The following is an 18,854-nucleotide window of genomic DNA, read 5'->3' on the forward strand; positions in this document are numbered from 1 at the left end:
GGATAGAGGGTAACCAGTGCATTCAGTAATCATAATTTTAACTCTAAAATATTATTATTTTATACCCAGGCCAGAAAAGACCAAACTTCAGATTATTCCTGGGCAGCTAAACATCACAGTAGAATGTGTTCCTGTGGATTTATCAAGTAAGAACATATTGCAAATAAACCTTAAGCATAATGTTTGAATGTCAGGTTGTTATCCTTTGAATACTTTTCTTGAGGTGTACGTGGCATATGAGTTTCCCAGGGTTGCCATAACACAAAGTACTATTACAAATTGGGTGGCTTAAGACAACAAACATTTATTCTCTCACAGTTCCAGAGGCTGGAAGTCCAAAATTAAGGTGTTTGCAGGGCCATGCTCTCTCTGAATGCTCTAGGGAAGAGCCATTCCTTGCCTCTTCCTACCTTCCAGTAGCTCCCAGCTAACCTTGGCATCGGTTGGCTTGTGGCTGCATCACTCCAACTTCTCCTCTGTCATCACATGACCTTCTTATAAGGACACCAGTCATTGGATTTAAGGCCCATCTAATCTAGTATGACCTCATCTTAACTAATTGCATCTACAAATATCCCATTTCTAAATAAAGTCACATTCTGAGGTTCCGGGTGGACATGAATTTTGAGTGGGGGTGGGGATGCTTTTCAACCCAGTATGCACGATGAATAGTTACAGATTAGGAAGTGAATTGAGTTGATTTTATCAGATGTTGTTTCATATATACGAAGTTGCAAGTGTGTCCCAGTCAGGTTTTGTTGCCTTTTGCCTTGGGTAACTTTTGCTTCTGTCATCAACTAAGAGATGAAAAAGGAGAAGGATTTCTTTTCTTGTCTAAGGACAAGAATCCAAGATCCCAGGAGAAAAATAGAAGACACAAAACACAATTCGCAAGAGATAAAATGAAGTAGCTAGTAAATATGTGAAAAATATTCAATCTTAGTAATAATGCCAGTAAGGCAAATTAAACAATATGCTTTTGCTCGTCCATCAAATCTATTAAAATGTTTAAAGTGAAGCTACCTAATGCTGGCTAGGTTTTGGCCAGGTGGTATCACCTATCATGAGTAGGAGTACAGTTTGGTAATAGATATCCATAGATGTTCATAAGTAGGGCATTCCAATTTTGAGAGTATATGCATTCATTCACTGAATAACTATCGAGTAAACATTTATTGACTACCAACGAGGTGCTTTAAACGTAGGGAGTTTAAAGTCTAGAAGGAGTGACAGATAGTATACAAGCAAACAAGTTGTATTAGTCCGTTTTTCACACTGCTATAAAGATACTACCCAAGACTGGGTAATTTATAAAGGAGAGAGGTTTAATTGACTCACAGTTCTGTGTGGCTGGGGAGGCCTCAGGAAACTTACAATCATGGCAGAAGGGGAAGCAGGCACGCCTTTTGTCATGGCAGGCAAGATAAATAGTGAATGAAAGAGGAACTTCCAAACACTTATAAAACCATCAGATCTCATGAGAACTCACTCACTATCACGAGAACAGCATGGGGGAAACCGCCCCATGATACAATCACCTCCCACCAGGTCTCTCCCTCAACACCTGGGGATTACAATTCATGATGAGATTTGGGTGGAGACACAAAGGCTAACCATATCACAAGGGCAGCTGTAAAAAGGGTAGCCAGGGAACACCTCTCTTAAGCTCAGGAACTGAAGAGGGAGAAAGAGCCAGCATGCGGTGATTGGGACTGAACATTATCAGACTGAGGGCATCACATATGTTGTAAAGACCATCACATATATATGTAAAGACAATCACATATATGTAAAGACCAAGCTGGGTTTGCATGAACAGAAGGGAATCCAGTATAGCTCTAGTGTAGTATGTGATGGGAACAATGGAGATAGGAGATAAAATAGGAAGCAACGGGTCATGTAAGGAATTGTATTGACTGTGGTAATGCCTTAAAAAAATTGAATTTTATTCTAAATGCAGTGAGAAGTCAATAAAGAATAGTAAACAGAGGTGTGGCATCCACTTTATATTTTAAAACATCTAAGAGTACAATGGATTATTGTTTCCTAAAGAAGTAACTTGAAATCTGGGCAGAAATGGATCCATAAAGATGTTCTTTGTAGTGTTATTTATATTGGAGGAAAATTGGAAACAATCAGAATCCAACACTGTCAGTGTGGTTAAGATAATGATGCTATACTGATACCATGAAACTTTATTGCAGCCATTAACAGCAATGTTTACAAAGAGCTCATGGAATGAGACATCAGATAAATGTCAAAAAATCAGGATAAAGTTCTATACATAGAATAGGATTTTCGTATTACTATATAAAATATGCATGGAAAGAAGACTAAAAGAAAATATGCCAAAGTCTCAACGGTAGTTATCTCTGGGTGGTGGAATGAGCAACTGTCCTTGTCTACCTTTACTCTCTACCTCCAGATGCTCTGTTATAGGCATGTATCACTGTAATAATCAGAAAAGCAAATCCAACAAAAAATACAGCATCCTCAGGTCCAACTCTCCCTGGGTCTTCCTTCATCATTACTGCTCTGCAGCAAGGACCAGCAGTCTTAGTGCCCCTTAAGTATATGAATAACCTTTACTACAGTGACAGTTTCAATAACATATGCTGCTAAACTTCTCTGAGGCTTAGTATTTTTTTCACGGTCAGGGGTATTGAGTTTATCATTGGTAACACATCGTAAGATCTGTAGGTCAGGAGTATTGAGTTTATCATTGGTAACACATCGTAAGATCAAAAGGCCTCCATTATTTCTTAGGTGAAAATTTGCACCTGTACCAAGTTAGCTTTTAAAAAGTGACTTGCCATGAACTAATTGAAAGCATAAATTTACCATTATTTCCCTGATACCAATATAAATTTGCAGTGAAAGCTAAATTGCTGCCACAGGAGGGAAAATGAAATGTATTTCTTTGCAGAGTTTAAATTTGTCAAAATTATGATGTGTTATATTTGGCAAATCACTCGACATTGTGAACGAAATAGCACTCCACGTCTGGTATGAAGGGTTCCACTAAAATCAGCATCAGACTACTCAGTCTTGTCTTTTTGGGTTCTTAAAGTTGTCATGTGATTTTTTTGGTCAATTACTAAGAATTATGTTTTTTAAATCGCTCTTTGAGAATACAATTCATGTATATTTTTTATACATGTAGGAATGTGTTAATGATTATTAAACTGAATGATCTTTGCCTATTTTCTTTCCCTGCTATAGATTGTATTACTTCTTCATATGTGCCCTTGAAGCCTTTTGAAAAGAATTGCCAAAATATTACCGTGGAGGTTGAAGAGTTTGTTCCAGAAATGACAAAATATTGTTATCCATTTACTATTTACAAAAACCATCTGTATATATATCCCTTGCAATTAAAATACGATAGCCAGAAAACATTTGCCAAGGTAACCATGTAAACTATACATTTTTGGAGTATAAAATGTTATTTATAATCTGCTAATTGTGTGACTCATTTTGACTGATTAATCATTTTAGGCAAGGAACATTGCAGTCTGTGTGGAATTCCGGGATTCAGATGAAAGTGACGCTAGTGCCCTAAAGGTTTGTTTATCATATTGATAGGCATGTGTTTTTAGTGGAGATGGAGATTTTGGTACTCAGTAGTCTTATGCTCTAGGTTTAATTTGTATCAACATCAAAAAGAAAATGTTCTAAAGTGACAAATGTAATACTTTCTTTTCTACTCTTACGTATTAACTATAAGGCTTAGTTTAAATATTAATGCAGTAGGAGCATACATAGCTTTAAAAATACCAGGTTTTGGCTTTTGCTCCTTTTTGATTTTGCAATTGCTTCAATGCCCAATTGCAAGGTCGTTTTCTTATGACCTGATAGTTTATAATGGTACCATCAAGGGACTATAAACTCCTTTCTCCTTGAAACCTGAACAGGCTTTGAGCTGACAGAAGCACAGCATGACTGCTTTGATCTGAGATATGACTTCTACTCCGTGACTGGCCAAATGGTGCCTCCAGTCTTGGATTGTGGTCTATGAAAAGCAGAATCTCAGTCTTATCTGATACAGCAAGCCTTAAATACCTGTCACACCACAGTGCCTTTATATTTTTACTCTTTATAACTGTAACCCATCAATCAGGGACCTGAAAGAGAAGTCAGAACATCTAGCCAGCAAGAAGTGTTTATTTGGCTCCCCATTTCTCTTGCATCAGCCTAAATCAGACAGATGGATGCTGGGTCTTACACTCAAACCACCTAGGGAAATAGGCTGGAATGCCCCTGACTAAGTAATTGAATAATAGCCCCTACCTTTGAAAAGAGATTTTTTTTTTTTTTTTATGTATACAGAGAAACTTAAATTAAGGATTTGCTGGCTCAAATTTTGTATGTTTTCTCTGGTTCTCTGTTCAGTGGAGATGAGAACAACTGCTCTATTTCCTCCATGCAATATCCTTTTGTAGACCCAATGACTCTTAGGTTACTTCTCAGCAGTTCTTGCAAATTGCCTTCATAATCATATTTAAGAAGAGTTGGACATTCACTCATATGGAGTTTCAATTTCATTTCTTAGCTGGCCTGGATTGCTCGCTCTAAAGTAACAGAGTGAGGCAATTAGTGTGTTGGCATGCTGACTCCATATTCATCCTTGAGCCTATTAGGCCTATAGAAGTGAAAAACTCCCACTAGAAATGAAATTGGATCTTTCTTTGGAACCATAGAAAGCCTTACATTTATTTTATTGGTATAACAGAAAGCCAGTGATATTTTAAAATGTGGCTCATAAAGTGCCACATTTAAAAATGTGAGAGAACAGCAAGCTTGTCTGTAGCTTAATACACATCCAATTTTTTAATTCCTTTAGGCTAGGAATGTGTCTTCTAGAGCTTTTTAAACACGCTTCACCTTGCCCACTGCACAAAGCGTTTAACAAATGTTGCCGACTGGTTGAGGGGGAGCCTCTCATATTAAGAAATGCAAGTAGCATAAGAGAAGTAAGCTTTACAGGCCTGGTTTGAGACAAGTATTTCCCTTCCAAATGACTAGGCCTGTTCAGCTCCTTACTGTCAACTAGTTTGAGATCGTGTTTCTTTGATGGCTGGAAATTCAGAAGCATCCATACAGCCAAGTTACATGGTGTCTGATTTGGTGTCTGGAGTGACTGTGTAAATGATTGGGAATTTACAGGCTCATGGTGACTGCCAGGTGGGCTTGGCCATGGCCCTATACTCACAGATGCCTCTAACTATATGTGGTTCCATGGCATCACATTTACAGACCTGCATTTAGAGTGATGACTCTGTTTCTTTCTTTTGCAGTGTATTTATGGAAAACCTGCAGGGTCTGTTTTTACCACAAATGCTTATGCTGTTGTCTCGCATCACAATCAAAATCCAGAGTTCTATGATGAGGTAAAAATATATTATCCTGACATTTCTGAAACGCAATGGTTGGAATTCTTTTTCTCTTTGAATCATTTTCATCATTTTACTGGCACTTTCAATCCCTGAGTGTTTTGTTCCATGAAAACAGAAAGTATTACAACAAAACAGAGTGCTACTGGCCTGCTTGGTGCCTTTTGATGGTAGTAGAAGATTTTCCCCCCAATTTAAGGGGCTCTTTGACTTGAGGTAACAATGCAGGAAACAAACACAGGGGTGGAGCTAGGGTTCTAGCCCTCCTAGCTTACACAGTGCTGGCTCTGTAACATCAAGTCACTTCCCCCTCTAGAGTCTCCATTTCCTCAGCTTTAAAATGAGAAATTCAGAAGAGATTTTCAGAATGCCTTTCTAGCTCTTTCCCCTGATAGTTTTACACAGTAGGGTGCAGCCCCTCTGTAACTGAAATACTAGGAAAGACAGTGATACAGCTGGGCCACCAGAATCCCACCGGCTGGCCTGCATGCTTGGGTGCAAAGCAGATGAAGGGGTATGGTTGGGTCTCTGAGCCTCTGTGTTTCCTCCTGACTCAGCCTCTCAAATTGTGTCTCTGCCTTTGAAACCCTGTCTCTGCCCCTCTTTCCTTCTTCCTACTTCTCCACCTCTACATCTCTGTGTGCTTCCCAGCATGTCTCTTAGTATCTCTGTCACAGCCACTTCTGGTTTGTATGTATCCAGCATATCCAAATCTGTAGTCTCCTTTTTATTCCTATGGAACCTGGATGGGCATCTCAGCCCAGACGTTCTGCTGTCCCTGCTTCTCAGTCCACATGTCTCCATTCTTGGCTTGGTCTGAAGCCATCCGCCCCACTGTGGTGATTTTGCCATGTCCACCTGCTGTTGTATGGAAGCCTTATATCCCAGCCTTAGGCCTTGCTCATTTCCTTCTCAATCCAGTGTCCCTAGTTTCATGGGGGATGGGGAGGGGGATAGTATTGCCTTGTATTTTTGCCACCCAGGGAGGGAGTATGCCCATATTTATGTGCAGCAGAGCATTACATACCCAGATGGTCTGGATACTGTGAATAGGCATGTTCTGTAGTGAAATAGACCTAAAACAGACATTAGTTATAACATCAAAACCATGCTTTGTATGAATGATAATTGGACCAGATGTCCATCACCAAGTTGTTTAATATGTGTATCTCTGTAACCAACATCAGTCACTATAAAAAACTTGATCATGTAGTAAGTAACCCACATTATTTTTAGGATACCTAAAATGAACATGCTTTTCAATCATTCACTGTATATTGACTGAGAGACAGTGAGAGTATTTGCATGTGTACCTTTGTGGGTACATGTATGTGCATCAAATCATTTAAATCTGTAATTTGTCTCTTACATACTTCCAGGAGGCATTACAAACATTCGGTTGGGATCTGATTAGAAAATTATTTGTGATACTTTATTACAACCATTAATTTTTAACTAAATTTGTATGTCATGGCTGATAATTTTCATCTTTAAGAGCAAATTTGTGGGGAGGGACAGCATTAGGAGATACACCTAATGCTAAATGACGAGTTAATGGGTGCAGGAAATCAACATGGCACATGGATACATATGTAACAAACCTGCACATTGTGCACATGTACCCCAAAACCCTAAAGTATAATAAAAAATAAAAAATAAAAAATAATAAAAAAAAAAAGAGCAAATTTGTGTTTTTCTTTTAGAGAAATTTCTATAAACTATAATTTGTGGATACCATAAGACTATAGTTACTTTTTGCATATTTATTTGTAATGGCTTAATTTTTTCATGCAAAAGAGAGCAACAACTTAGAAAAAAAGTAGCCTTTCAGATTCAGTGTACATTTTAAATGGGTTGCATTCATTGATGCAGACTGAGTTGCATAGTATCCCTGGGCTATGATGATGTGGTTTTGACTTAGTGTTTTAGAAAATTCTGCTGCAAAATTGAATCCAGGAGAATCCATTGTATTCTCCAGCAAAAGTAATAAATCAACTGTCACAACTCAGAATATTGCTGTCAAATTGAAACTGACCAGAAAAGTATTTGGAATATATTTAAATGACACCTACTATTTGGCCACTTGGCCAGTCCTTTAGGAAGTATTTTTGAAGCAGTATGGTGAAACTGAACTAATATGTCTGACAGTTTCAGCTTGAGAAAACAAAGTTCCATGTGTAATTTTGCTTTCATTTCAGATTAAAATTGAGCTTCCCATTCACCTACATCAAAAACATCATTTGCTTTTCACTTTTTATCATGTAAGTTGTGAAATTAACACAAAGGGAACAACCAAAAAGCAAGACACAGTTGAAACTCCAGGTATGTGTTCTCTTTAAATGTCTCTCTCTACAGTTATCTGAAATGGAATTGTCCAGGATATAACCTCTTTTCACTAAGCTATAGACCACTTCTCCCCTTGACCAAAAACCACTGTATTAGTTCATTTTCATGATGCTGATAAAGACGTACCTGAGACTGGGAAGAAAAAGAGGTTTAATTGAACCTTACACTTCCACATGGCTGAGGAGGCCTCAGAATCATAGCAAGAGGTGAAAGGCACTTCTTGGCAGCGGCAAGAGAAAAATGAGGAAGAAGCAAAAGTAGAAACCCCTGATAAACCCACCAGATCTCGTGAGACTTATTCATTATCACGAGAATAGCACGGGAAAGACCGGCCCCCAAGATTCAATTACCTCCCCCTGGGTCCCTCCTACAACACGTGGGAATTCTGGGAGATACAATTCACATTGAGATTTGGGTTGGGACACAGCCAAACCATATCAAGCACATTTCTAATTTTAAAAGTTCATTGGTAAAATACATATATGTTCATTTTAGTATCATTTCTACCAAATATCATTGTCCATATGCTTGCCAATGTGCTTAGACTACTATAAGCAACATAAAGTAATATTGCTATTCTCTAAAAGAAACACATATTGCGATACAGTATTTTGTTATTTCTTTTATGTAGAATTGCCCAGCAACCAGAATTTTCCAGTTCTGCTCACTGAGGAAGAGGGAAGTGAGCCCCGAGCCAGGGACATCTGTGAGCCAGAGGGAGGTTGGGGGCTGACTAGTTCTAATGAGAAGATAACTGATTTAACAAACTTGACTAAGCTTCAGCAGTGAAGCTCTCATCATGGGCCCATTCAGCAAGGCTTTAGGTAAACCAGTGGGTAGCACCCTTAGCAGAAATAGAAGGCCTTGTGAACATAGCTTGTATCACAAGCACTTTATGAACATCAGCATGTCCTAAGATTCAGATCCTGGCTAGTCTGTATTATTCATTCATTCATTCAGCAAATATTTCTGCATACCGGTTGAGCATCCCAAATCCCCAAGTCCAGAATGCTCCAAAATTGGAAACTTTTTGAGCACTGACAAGATCTTCAAAGGAAATGCTTATTGGAACATTTCATATTTTGGATTTTTGGATTTGAGATATCAACTGGTATTATGCAAATATTCTGAAAAACCCTGAAAAAATCAGAAATTTGAAACACTTCTGTTCCTAAAAATTTCAGATAAGGGATACTCAAACTGTATTATGTACAAGATATTGTAGTAGGCACTTTGGAGAATACAGTGGAGAATCAAACACAGATCTCATCTTCAGTGAGGATATGATCTAGTAAGGGAAACGAGTCCTGCGTAAACAATTATAATACAAGATAGAAAGTGGTGTTTAAGAAAGTAGTGCTACGTGAACTCAGAAGAGCAAGTTATTCAGCTGGTGGAGAGACGAGTGGCTGAGAATCAGAGAAGGCTTCTAGGAGAGGGTGTTTGAGTGAGGCCTTAAAGGGTTGGGTGGGGTTTGATAATGCAACGGTGGCAGGAATGTAGGGGATTATGGGGTGAAGGAACAGCTTGTACAGAGGCAGAGTATCAAGAGGCATGGACAGGAAACCACAAGTAGTTCACTAAGCCTGGAGCACAGGGTGCTAGGAGGGGGATCATAGGATGTCAGGTTGAACAGGAGGCGTCAGATTTTGGAAAGCCTTGAATACCAGACTATAGATTTTACTTTATTCTATCACCACAGTGGAACTATTGGAGGGTTTTAAACATTAGAGCAGTTTTTCAGGAAAACCAACCAGGCAGCAGTATAATGGGCAAGGCAAGTAGTAGCAGGAAGAGGAAACAAGGAACACCAGTTAGAGGGTTATTTCAAAGGTCCAGGAAAGGAAGAGGCCACACTATGGCAGTAGCAGGGGGGCAGAGAGAAAGGGAAGTGCAGAAGAAGAACATATTGGACCTGGCAAGTGATTGGCTATTAGAGAGATGATTTAGTTAGCAATGAAGTTTCAAAACCGGGTGATTGGAAAGAAGGTATTGCCAATAGCAGAACTGTGCGTAGGGATGGCAGATTTGGGACAACATCAGTTGAGTTTTAGGTGCTAGTGAGACATTGGAGTGATACCCAGCAGGCAGCAGGACTGAATATGAGGGAGTTCCCTTTGCGGGTAGTGTGGATATGTTCTTTATCCCCATAGAAATTGCAGTTAGTTCAGGGTAGGGGCTTTGAGGATTGAGAAGAAAACTAGCAGAACGACGAGAACCCATGACCGTGTGTACATCCTGAAAGCTAAATTACTGACTCGTTATCCAAATCCTAGACAGAAGTGGACAAGATGCTCGGTGGAGCATGAAACGGTTATTCCGTGTGCCACTCATCACTTTGAACTGTGCATTCTTTAAGTGGCTTCCCACCTTTGAGCCAGATGGTGTGCTTGACATTGTACCTTTACAGCTTCCAAGTGCTCTCTGTGAGTTTTGAATAGGGGACATGCTTGGTGGTGCTCTGATTCATTTACAGTACAAAAATGTTGCCTAAGCAATCCCACAGAGACAGAAAGTAGACTATCGGTTGCCAGGGGCTGGGAGAAGAGGGAAATGGGAAGTGACTTCTAATGGCTATGGGATTTATTTTGGGGGTGATGAAAAGTTCTGGAATTAAGTGGTGGTCATGGAGATACAACTTTGCAAATATACTAAAAACCACTATATGTACACTTTAAATAGATGAATTGTATGGTATATCTGAATGAGGTCTCAATAAAAAATTCTATTTAAAAATGTTGCTTAAGAACAAGAAGTAGATTTTCCTATTTTCTGGGCTGGAAATCTTTTCTCATTTGTCAAATTTTTAGTTTAACTACTTTGACAGAGTCATTTCTAATGGTTCTTCTGCTCATGTTACTTTCCTCTACTTTTTATAAAAGAAAAGGTCTGGGTAAACCATTTCTGTAGTTGAACTAGTAAAGATGCCCGTCAGGCACATTTCGGAGTCTGAGAAAGCCATTTAGTCTACTTAGAGAAGCAATGTTTTAGTCTCCTTTTAAGAATTAAAGCATTTGCCAAATTAAACACATAAATGAAAACATTCTAACCAGATTTGTGTTGACTTCTGTGTTCACAGTATCTCACACACACACACACACACACACGCACACACACACAGAGTCACACAAAGAATTTTAAAGAATCAGAAAGCAGTGGCTTTAAAAAATGTTCTCCAGCCAATACCCTCTCATATGCCAAAACTCAGTCCAGAGCAAGCATTTTTACAGCTGAGTTATAAACACTTGAATCGCAGAGTAATTTCTATAATGGAAATACTGACACCACTCAACTTGAGCAACACAGATGGCTAGAACATGATGAGTTTTCTAATTGAAAGCCAAAAGGCTCTTTTGGGGAGAACTGTTAAGAAATGTAGAGATTGTAGCCGTGACTTTGTGACCTTAATTTTCCGTAGTTCCTTACCCTAGGGTTGTCATAAGAAATTTTGGAACATGTGACTGTTATCCGAAAAGTCTCAGCCGTGAGACTCTGCACTCTTAGTCTAAGAATGGATGAGAACTATCTGAGCCTTTTAAAAATAAATCTACCAAAACTATTTCCCAAAGCATAAAGATAATGGTATTGATGCGCTTTTAAAGTTTTAAAATGTTTTCATATAATCTCACTCTGGTTTCTCAATAATTCTTGTAGATGGAAAGGCCATGTTGCTGTTCCCATTTTTATGGTCAAAGAAATAGAGTACATAACTTGTTAGTGGCCAGGCTGGGATTCAGAGTCGATCCAAGCCCATTGTTCCTTCCCCAGTACTCAGTTGCCCAGCACCTGAACTCCCACATACAGATCCCTGGAGACATCACCACCCTGCCCTGCCCCCTAGCAGTCAGCCATTTGTGTAGCTGATTGCATTTGATATTTCATTTCTCACGGTTTGTTATTATCTTGGCAGTTGGGTTTGCCTGGGTACCTTTGCTGAAAGATGGTAGAATCATCACATTTGAGCAGCAGCTGCCAGTTTCCGCCAATCTTCCCCCAGGCTACTTGAATCTGAATGATGCAGAATCAAGAAGGGTAGGAAAATACTGCATTTGTTGAAGTAATCATGATTAAATGTGCAAAAAATAGAATTCTGTTGGTCTCGATTGTTTAGTACAATGTTACTCAAAGTGGGATCTGAGGGCCGGTGCGGGTCCACAACAAAGGTAAACATGTAATATGCATGTTTAGAATTTATAGCAGTTTGACAAAGTAATTTTATGTCTGTTGATTTTAATAATTTTTTTAGTGGGGCTCAGATTTTGTGCATAATTTTAAAAAATTATTTAAGTAATTCATTTTATCATAATTTATAAAAATAGTCTGCAAAAGATTGGAAATGTAAAATGATTTATGATACATTTATTCTAAAGGCAGGCTATTTTCTCCAGTAATCTCTTGGTATGAAATTAATACATTCATTTCTGAAAAAAATGTTTAAATGCATAGAGGTATTATATGTTGTTCATCTATCCATTATTATGTTATAGAAACTCAATTTTCTGTTCACAGCAATGTAACGTGGATATTAAATGGGTAGATGGTGCAAAGCCTTTGTTGAAGATTAAAAGCCACTTAGAATCTACCATTTACACTCAAGTAAGTTGCATTGTTTGAATTTTGTCAATTTTTATACTTGAGTTTGTTTGATTAAAATAGACCACATTTGATTCCTACAGCCTTAGAGAATATGTGACCTGCAAGATTTTCTCTTTAGTAATAACATCTGGCCAGGTGCAGTGGCTCATGCCTATAATCTCAGTACTTTGGGAGGCTAAGGTAGGAGGATTGCTTGAGCTCAGGAGTTCAAAGCTGCAGTGAACTATGATTGCGCCACTGCACTCTTGCCTGGAAGACAGAGTAAGACCCTGTCTCTTAAAAAAAAAAAAAAGTCATTCTATCTCAGATATTATAGTTCCTCTCAAATTACACGATCTTTTTATTCTCATTAACTGATTTGAGCCTCACAGAACTCTGAAAGGAATGTGGAAGCCATCATCTCCATTTTATAGGTGAGGAAACTGAGGCTCAGGCAGGTTAGGTGACTTACCCAAGGTCACAGAGTAGTAATCAGGGGAATCAGGTCAAAACACACATTTCATTATTCTAGTTCCTGATGTAGTCCATGCTGTCTACAAGATCAGTGTATATGAATTCCACATAGAACAGTTGGACTCCCTTGCCAGTGAAGTGCCATGGTAAATTTGGGTACTGAATGCCTGAGACTATTGTTCTGGTAACTTCCTTCTGCTATCTTTTCTTTATCAGTTCACATCTTTATTATTTATTTATCTGTATCTTTTTCAGTTCATACCTTTATTCCTGCTTATTTCATTAAAATGGAGAAGCAGCCCAACTTCATAGAACACACTAGTCAAAGTCGGAATCAAATGAATGTTTAGCTAGTTGGGCATAAATGGTGGCCTACCCCGTGTGCTTATATACATGCCAGATTTACCTGGTTTTGCTGCTTTGTATAGTGGTCAAGAGCTGCTGAGCCTGGGCATTAGAATACCGGATAAATAGGTCTGCAAGATACAGGAGGAGGGAGAGGTGGAGAGCTTGCATTTGAGGATAATGAATCAAATTTCATATGGCTGTTTCCATCTGTGTTCCAGGATCTGCATGTGCACAAATTCTTCCATCATTGCCAGCTGATTCAGTCGGGCTCGAAAGAAGTTCCAGGGGAGCTTATTAAATATTTAAAGGTAAATGAACAGCAGTTTTCTGCGAAAGGTTTGTTTTTCATGTCTTTCTGTTGCCACATTTTGGTGTGGAAAAAAAAAAAGCAAACAGTTTAAAATATTTTTGGCTGTATTTCCTCAAGAGAATACTTTCTATGATGTATTTTTCCATCATGTGGCTATTTAGAAGCAGACAGCAGAGTGGCGACATTAGGAAGAAAATGTAATAGCCACAATGCAGCATCGTATTTTTGAAACTCTCATGAAAATGTTTATTTCAGGTCCATAAATTGATTTTTCAGGGCCTTTCTCTTCCTGCTGACCGCCCAATAAAGGTGGAGGATGCTGTGGGGGAAAGGGCCAGGAGGAATGGAATCACTTTGACTTGGAATGAAATGTGAAATGGTTCTTGTGTCCATGGGTGATAGAATAACAAAGGGGCTAGCTAATGAAAGACACATATTTTATGCATGTTGGCATATTGTATCTTACCACATGTATAGAGGACCTAACACTTGGTTTTTTCCCTGTGTGCTAGGACTACAGTGCATATCATAATTTGCCTGACAGTGGCTCTCTTCTTTTAATTGTTCCTTTAGTAAGATAGCTATAGCAAGTCTGAGGAAATATTATTTTAAATGAAACATCTTTAGGATTTACCTTTGGACATATGCTATTACTTAATGATATACTCAGGAAACAAAAATGTTCATTTCTTTCAGAGAGGTAGTATGAGATGAGATCAAAAATATAGGTTCTGGAATCATAAACTGAGCTTGTATCCCACATGTCACTTACTAGCTCTGTAACTGACCATGACCAAGTTACTTCTCTGAGCCTTTGTTTCTTCATCTGTCATGTGAGGATAACAGTAGTGCCCATCTTGTAGGGTGGTTGTGAGACTTAAATGAGATAATGGAGCTGGGCATGGTGCCTCACGCCTGTAATCCCAGCACTTTGGGAGGCCGAGGCAGGGAGATTGCTTGAGCTCAGGAGTTCAAGACCGGCCTGACCATCGTGGCGAAACCCCTTCTCTACAAAGAATACAAAAATCAGCCAGATGTGGTGGCGCACGCCTGTAATCCCAGCTACTCAGGAGGCTGAGGCAGGAGAATCGCTTGAACCTGGGAGGCGGAGGTTGCAGTGAGCTGAGATTGTGCCAGCCTGGGTGACAGAGCGAGATTCTGGTTTGTTTTCTTTTTTTTTTTTAAAAAAAAAAAAAAAAGGAAAAAGAAAAAGATTAGGGCATCCGGAGGATAGTAATCGTTCATGCCACACTTATTTCTTTAGTGCTTCCTATGGGCCAGGCATCATTCTAAGCATTGGAAATTTAAGTGGAGAAAACAAATAATATCCCTATTGTCAAAGAGCTTACTTGTTGAGACAGACAATAAACACATAAGTGAATAAATATATACGTCATCTCATATGGTAATAACTGTTATAAAGAAAACCAGCACAATGAAGGGGAGCAGGGATTTACAAGGGGTCCCTGTTTTAAAGTGGCCAGAGAAAATCTCTCTAGTAAAGGCACATTTGAACAGAGACCTAAAGGAAATGAGAGTGCCAGCCACGTGGATTTCTCAGGGAGAGCTGGGAACAGCAAGTACGAAGGCCCCGAGGAGCTTGGCTTGGTGTGTTTGGGGAACAGCAAGAATCCCAGTGTGGCTGGGGACACAGAGTGATAGGACATTACCTCAGGGAGGTTGCTGGGAGCTTGTCGAGTAAGGCTTCATAAACTATGGCGAGGAGTTTGAATTTACTCCGAGTGAGATAGGAAGCCTTATGGAGCTTTGGACAGAAGTGTGACATGATGTGACTTTAGTTTTTAAAGTGTCATTCTGCTTACCGTATAGAAAACACACTGTTGGAAGAGTAGAAGGGAGACAGTCAATAAGTGGTGGCTATATGGCTATATGTTCTTAACTATCGTTAAGAAGTATAATAGGCCAGGTGCAATGGCTCATGCCTGTAATCCCAGCACCTTGGGAGGCCCAGGCAGGCAGATTGCTTGAGCCCAGGAGTTCGAGACCAGCCTGATCAACATGGTGAAACCCATCTCTATAAAAAAATACAAAAATTAGCCGGGCATAGTGGCACATGCCTGTAATCTCAGCTACTTAGGAGGCTGAGGTGGGAGGATCATTTGAGCCTGGGAGGTTGAGTCTCCAGTAAACTGTGATCATGCCACTGTACTCCAGCCTGGGCCACAGAGTGAGACCCTGTCTCAAAAAAGAAGAAAAAGAAAAAGAAAAAAGTATGATAATCATCTAACTTTTAAATCCTTTCCTCAGGTAAATATCTAGGACTTCAGTATGTATGAATGCTTTGTTAAGGTGTGTTCTTCACATGGGAAAGTTTTATAAAAGTTTTAATTAAGTGGAATGGAAAAGAACATCATTTTCATATATACGGGTATTCTTAAAATAGAAAAGTGCTCATATTTGTTTTTTTGAAGATGTGGAATTTCTGGTATTTATGTGACCTACGCTCTCCCTCTAGTGGTAGTCAATGAAATACCATGTGATTTCAGAAATAGCCAAGCTCCTCTATATAACCTTAGTGCTGAAAAGGATTCTAAAGACTTTTTTTTCTTTCTATCTTTTTTTGAGACAGAGTCTCACTCTGTCACCCAGGCTGGAGTGCAGTGGCACAATCTCAGCTCACTGCAATCTCCGCCTCCTGGGTTAAAGTGATTCTCCTGCCTTAGCCTCCCAAGTAGCTGGTACTACAGGCGCCCGCCACCATGCCCAGCTAATTTTTTTTTTTTGTATTTTTTAGTAGAGATGGGGTTCCGCCATGTTGGCCAGGCTGGTCTTGAACTCCTCACCTCAGGTGATCCGCCCACCTGGGCCTCCTAAAGTGCTGGCATTACAGGTGTGAGCCACCATGCCCGGCCAAGACTTTTTTTTTTTTTTTTTTTTTTTAACAGATGAGGAAGCTGGGGCCCAAGTAGAGGTGACTTGCCTGTAGTCATTCAACTGGTTAGTAGCAGAACTGGGGTGAGACTATGACGAGTCCCATGTTCTTTCTACCACACCTTGCTATCTCTTGTTCCTATAAATGACATTGTTTCAAGAATTCATTTACCATCCACTTGTTGAGCTCTTGTTATATATTTAGTATTTTCCTAGCTCTTTGAGGCTTACAGAGAAGAATAATTTAGGGTTATTGTCCATAGGGGAACTTACAGTCTAACTGAAGAGACAGGACATACATAAGTTAAATGGCAGTCTGTCAATAATACAATTAATAGTTCAAAGCAATATATGATTAAATGTCCAGTATGTGATACAGGGCACAAGTGCTGAGGGTTCGGTGAACTGAGGAACTACTGTAGACTAGAGGGCTCCTGTCTTTTTTTTGGAGACAGAGTCTCACTCTGTTGCCCAGGCTGGAGTGCAATGGTACGAACTCAGCTCACTGCAACCTCTGCCTCCCAGGTTCAAGCTATTCTCCTGCCTCAGCCTCCCGAGTAGCTGGGACTACAGGCATGCACCACCATGCCTGGCTAATTTTTGTATTTTTAGTAGAGACGGGGTTTCACCATGTTGGCCAGGCTGGTCTCGAACTCCTGAGCTCAAGTAATCCGCCTACCTCAGCCTCCCAAAGTGCTGGGATTACAGTTGTGAGCTGCCGCGCCCAGCCTACTTTCTTATTTTATTCATTTATTCAGTAAGTCACCAAATATTTTTGACCATGTACTATGGGCCAGACATTGTTCTGGATGCTGTGAATCGAATGGGGAACAGTTTAGACAGCATACCTTTTCTAGTTGTGGTAGAGAGATTATAAGCAAGTGCCATGAAGAAAAGAGCAGGTTAATGAGATCCAACATGACCAGGAGTATATTCTACATAGAGTTGTCGGGGAAGGCCTATTGGGGGAAATAGCATTTCAAGCTGAAAGGATGAGAGGAAGACAACCTTAGGGGGTAAAGTCATGTAAAAGGATAACAGAATATCACAGTAGGTGTAAACACCTTACATCAGCATGTTTGAAGGACAGAAAAATAAAAGACCATGTAGCTATAGTACAGTGTGCATTGTGAGGGGAGGATGGCAAGTGACAGGTTTGGAGGGACAGGCCGGTTATGTCATAGGCATGGAAGCTTATGATAGCTCTTTGTTCGTGGTAGTTTGTTTTGTTTTGTTTTGTTTTTTAACAACAGGAAGATGGCAGTCTAATTTGCATTTCAAAAAGAACACTCTGGCTGTCATGCTGAGAATAAACTACAGAGGACTGCTACTGGTAGCAGGGAATGCCCATCTCTCTTTCCTACCTGGCACTATTCTATTTATCATTTACCCTTTCTCATCTCTGAGCCCTTACCAGACATTCCTTACCCACTTGCACACTCAGTTGCTTCTTTGTGCATTTTGTATATTCCATGATATTGCAATTATTTAGTTCCATGTGTTTATCCCCTGCACACTGTGAACTACTTGATGGTAGAAACCATGGCCTTTATTTGTTTGGGTTTACTTTTGTTTTTGGTGTGCTTGGCTATTGGAAGTTCATTTGTTTGCCCTTTGTTGAATGAGAAAATGAATGGTTTCCCTGAAGTGGGGATTTGTACTTGCCTTGAAAGAGTAGCCAGGATTTGGCTAAAAACGATGAACAGACACAAAGGTAGGAAAGTATATGATATATTCAAGAACAGTGAAGAAACCAGAGATACCAGTTTGGCCTTGTAGAGAACAATGATGATTGTTTAGGCTGAAAATGCCAGTTAGGTCTGAAATAACTTGGTCTTGATGCTCTAGGCCAGGATTTCTCAATCTTCGCACTATTGACATTTTGAGGTAGAATAATTCTTTGTCCGTGAGGGTCTGTGTGTGCGTTGTAGGATGTTTAGCAGCATTGCTGGCCTCTGACCACTAGATGTCAGTATCACTCCCTGGTTGTGACCACCAAAACTGTTTCCAGACATTGCCAAATCTGTCGGGGACAAAATGGCCCCTGGTTGAGAACCACTGCCATAGGCTATGGGGAGACATCGAAAAAATCTTGGCAGGTGGTGGTCTAATGTAACGAGTATTTGAGGAAGATTAATTTAGAAATGAGAGTTGGATGTATTGAGAGTAAAGAGAAATTGTACAGAGACCTGCTAAAAAGAAAATGATTTGTACTATTTTGGTTATCGATTAGAGGGTCTTGAAGACAGATTGTGGCAAAAGTCAGGGAATCTGGGAAAGAGAATTTATGAGTTTTTTAAGTACAGAGACTTGATTTATCCACCTCTCTATTTCCCCTAGCACCACACATTGAATTGATATAGAAAGATGCTCAGCGAGGTTTGTTTCCTTTTTTTTTTTTTTTTTTTGGTTAGCTGGTTGAGTGAGTGAATGTGGAGAGAAGGGAAGAAAGAAGAAAGAAATTGAACAACTTTCACTGTTTGTATTATTTCTCTGTATATATGATCACGTTTCTT

The 18,854-nt window shown here is 39.5% G+C and overlaps 1 protein-coding gene across 3 annotated transcripts in view; it reads left to right on the top strand.

The window, feature by feature from the left end:
* The window catches only part of DOCK11 (dedicator of cytokinesis 11), a 203,180-nt gene that overhangs the window by 94,044 nt on the left and 90,282 nt on the right, over nucleotides 1–18,854 (top strand). For all 3 annotated transcript variants that reach the window (XM_055267319.2, XM_055267320.2, XM_063634851.1), the window contains 8 exons: nucleotides 70–146; nucleotides 3,223–3,407; nucleotides 3,499–3,564; nucleotides 5,298–5,390; nucleotides 7,592–7,715; nucleotides 11,650–11,771; nucleotides 12,249–12,335; nucleotides 13,355–13,444. In XM_055267319.2, the coding sequence (XP_055123294.1) occupies nucleotides 70–146; nucleotides 3,223–3,407; nucleotides 3,499–3,564; nucleotides 5,298–5,390; nucleotides 7,592–7,715; nucleotides 11,650–11,771; nucleotides 12,249–12,335; nucleotides 13,355–13,444 (844 nt within the window). The remainder of the gene's footprint in view (nucleotides 1–69; nucleotides 147–3,222; nucleotides 3,408–3,498; nucleotides 3,565–5,297; nucleotides 5,391–7,591; nucleotides 7,716–11,649; nucleotides 11,772–12,248; nucleotides 12,336–13,354; nucleotides 13,445–18,854) is intronic.

The sequence above is a fragment of the Symphalangus syndactylus genome, chromosome X, assembly GCF_028878055.3.
Source record: "Symphalangus syndactylus isolate Jambi chromosome X, NHGRI_mSymSyn1-v2.1_pri, whole genome shotgun sequence".
Lineage (NCBI taxonomy): Eukaryota > Metazoa > Chordata > Mammalia > Primates > Hylobatidae > Symphalangus > Symphalangus syndactylus.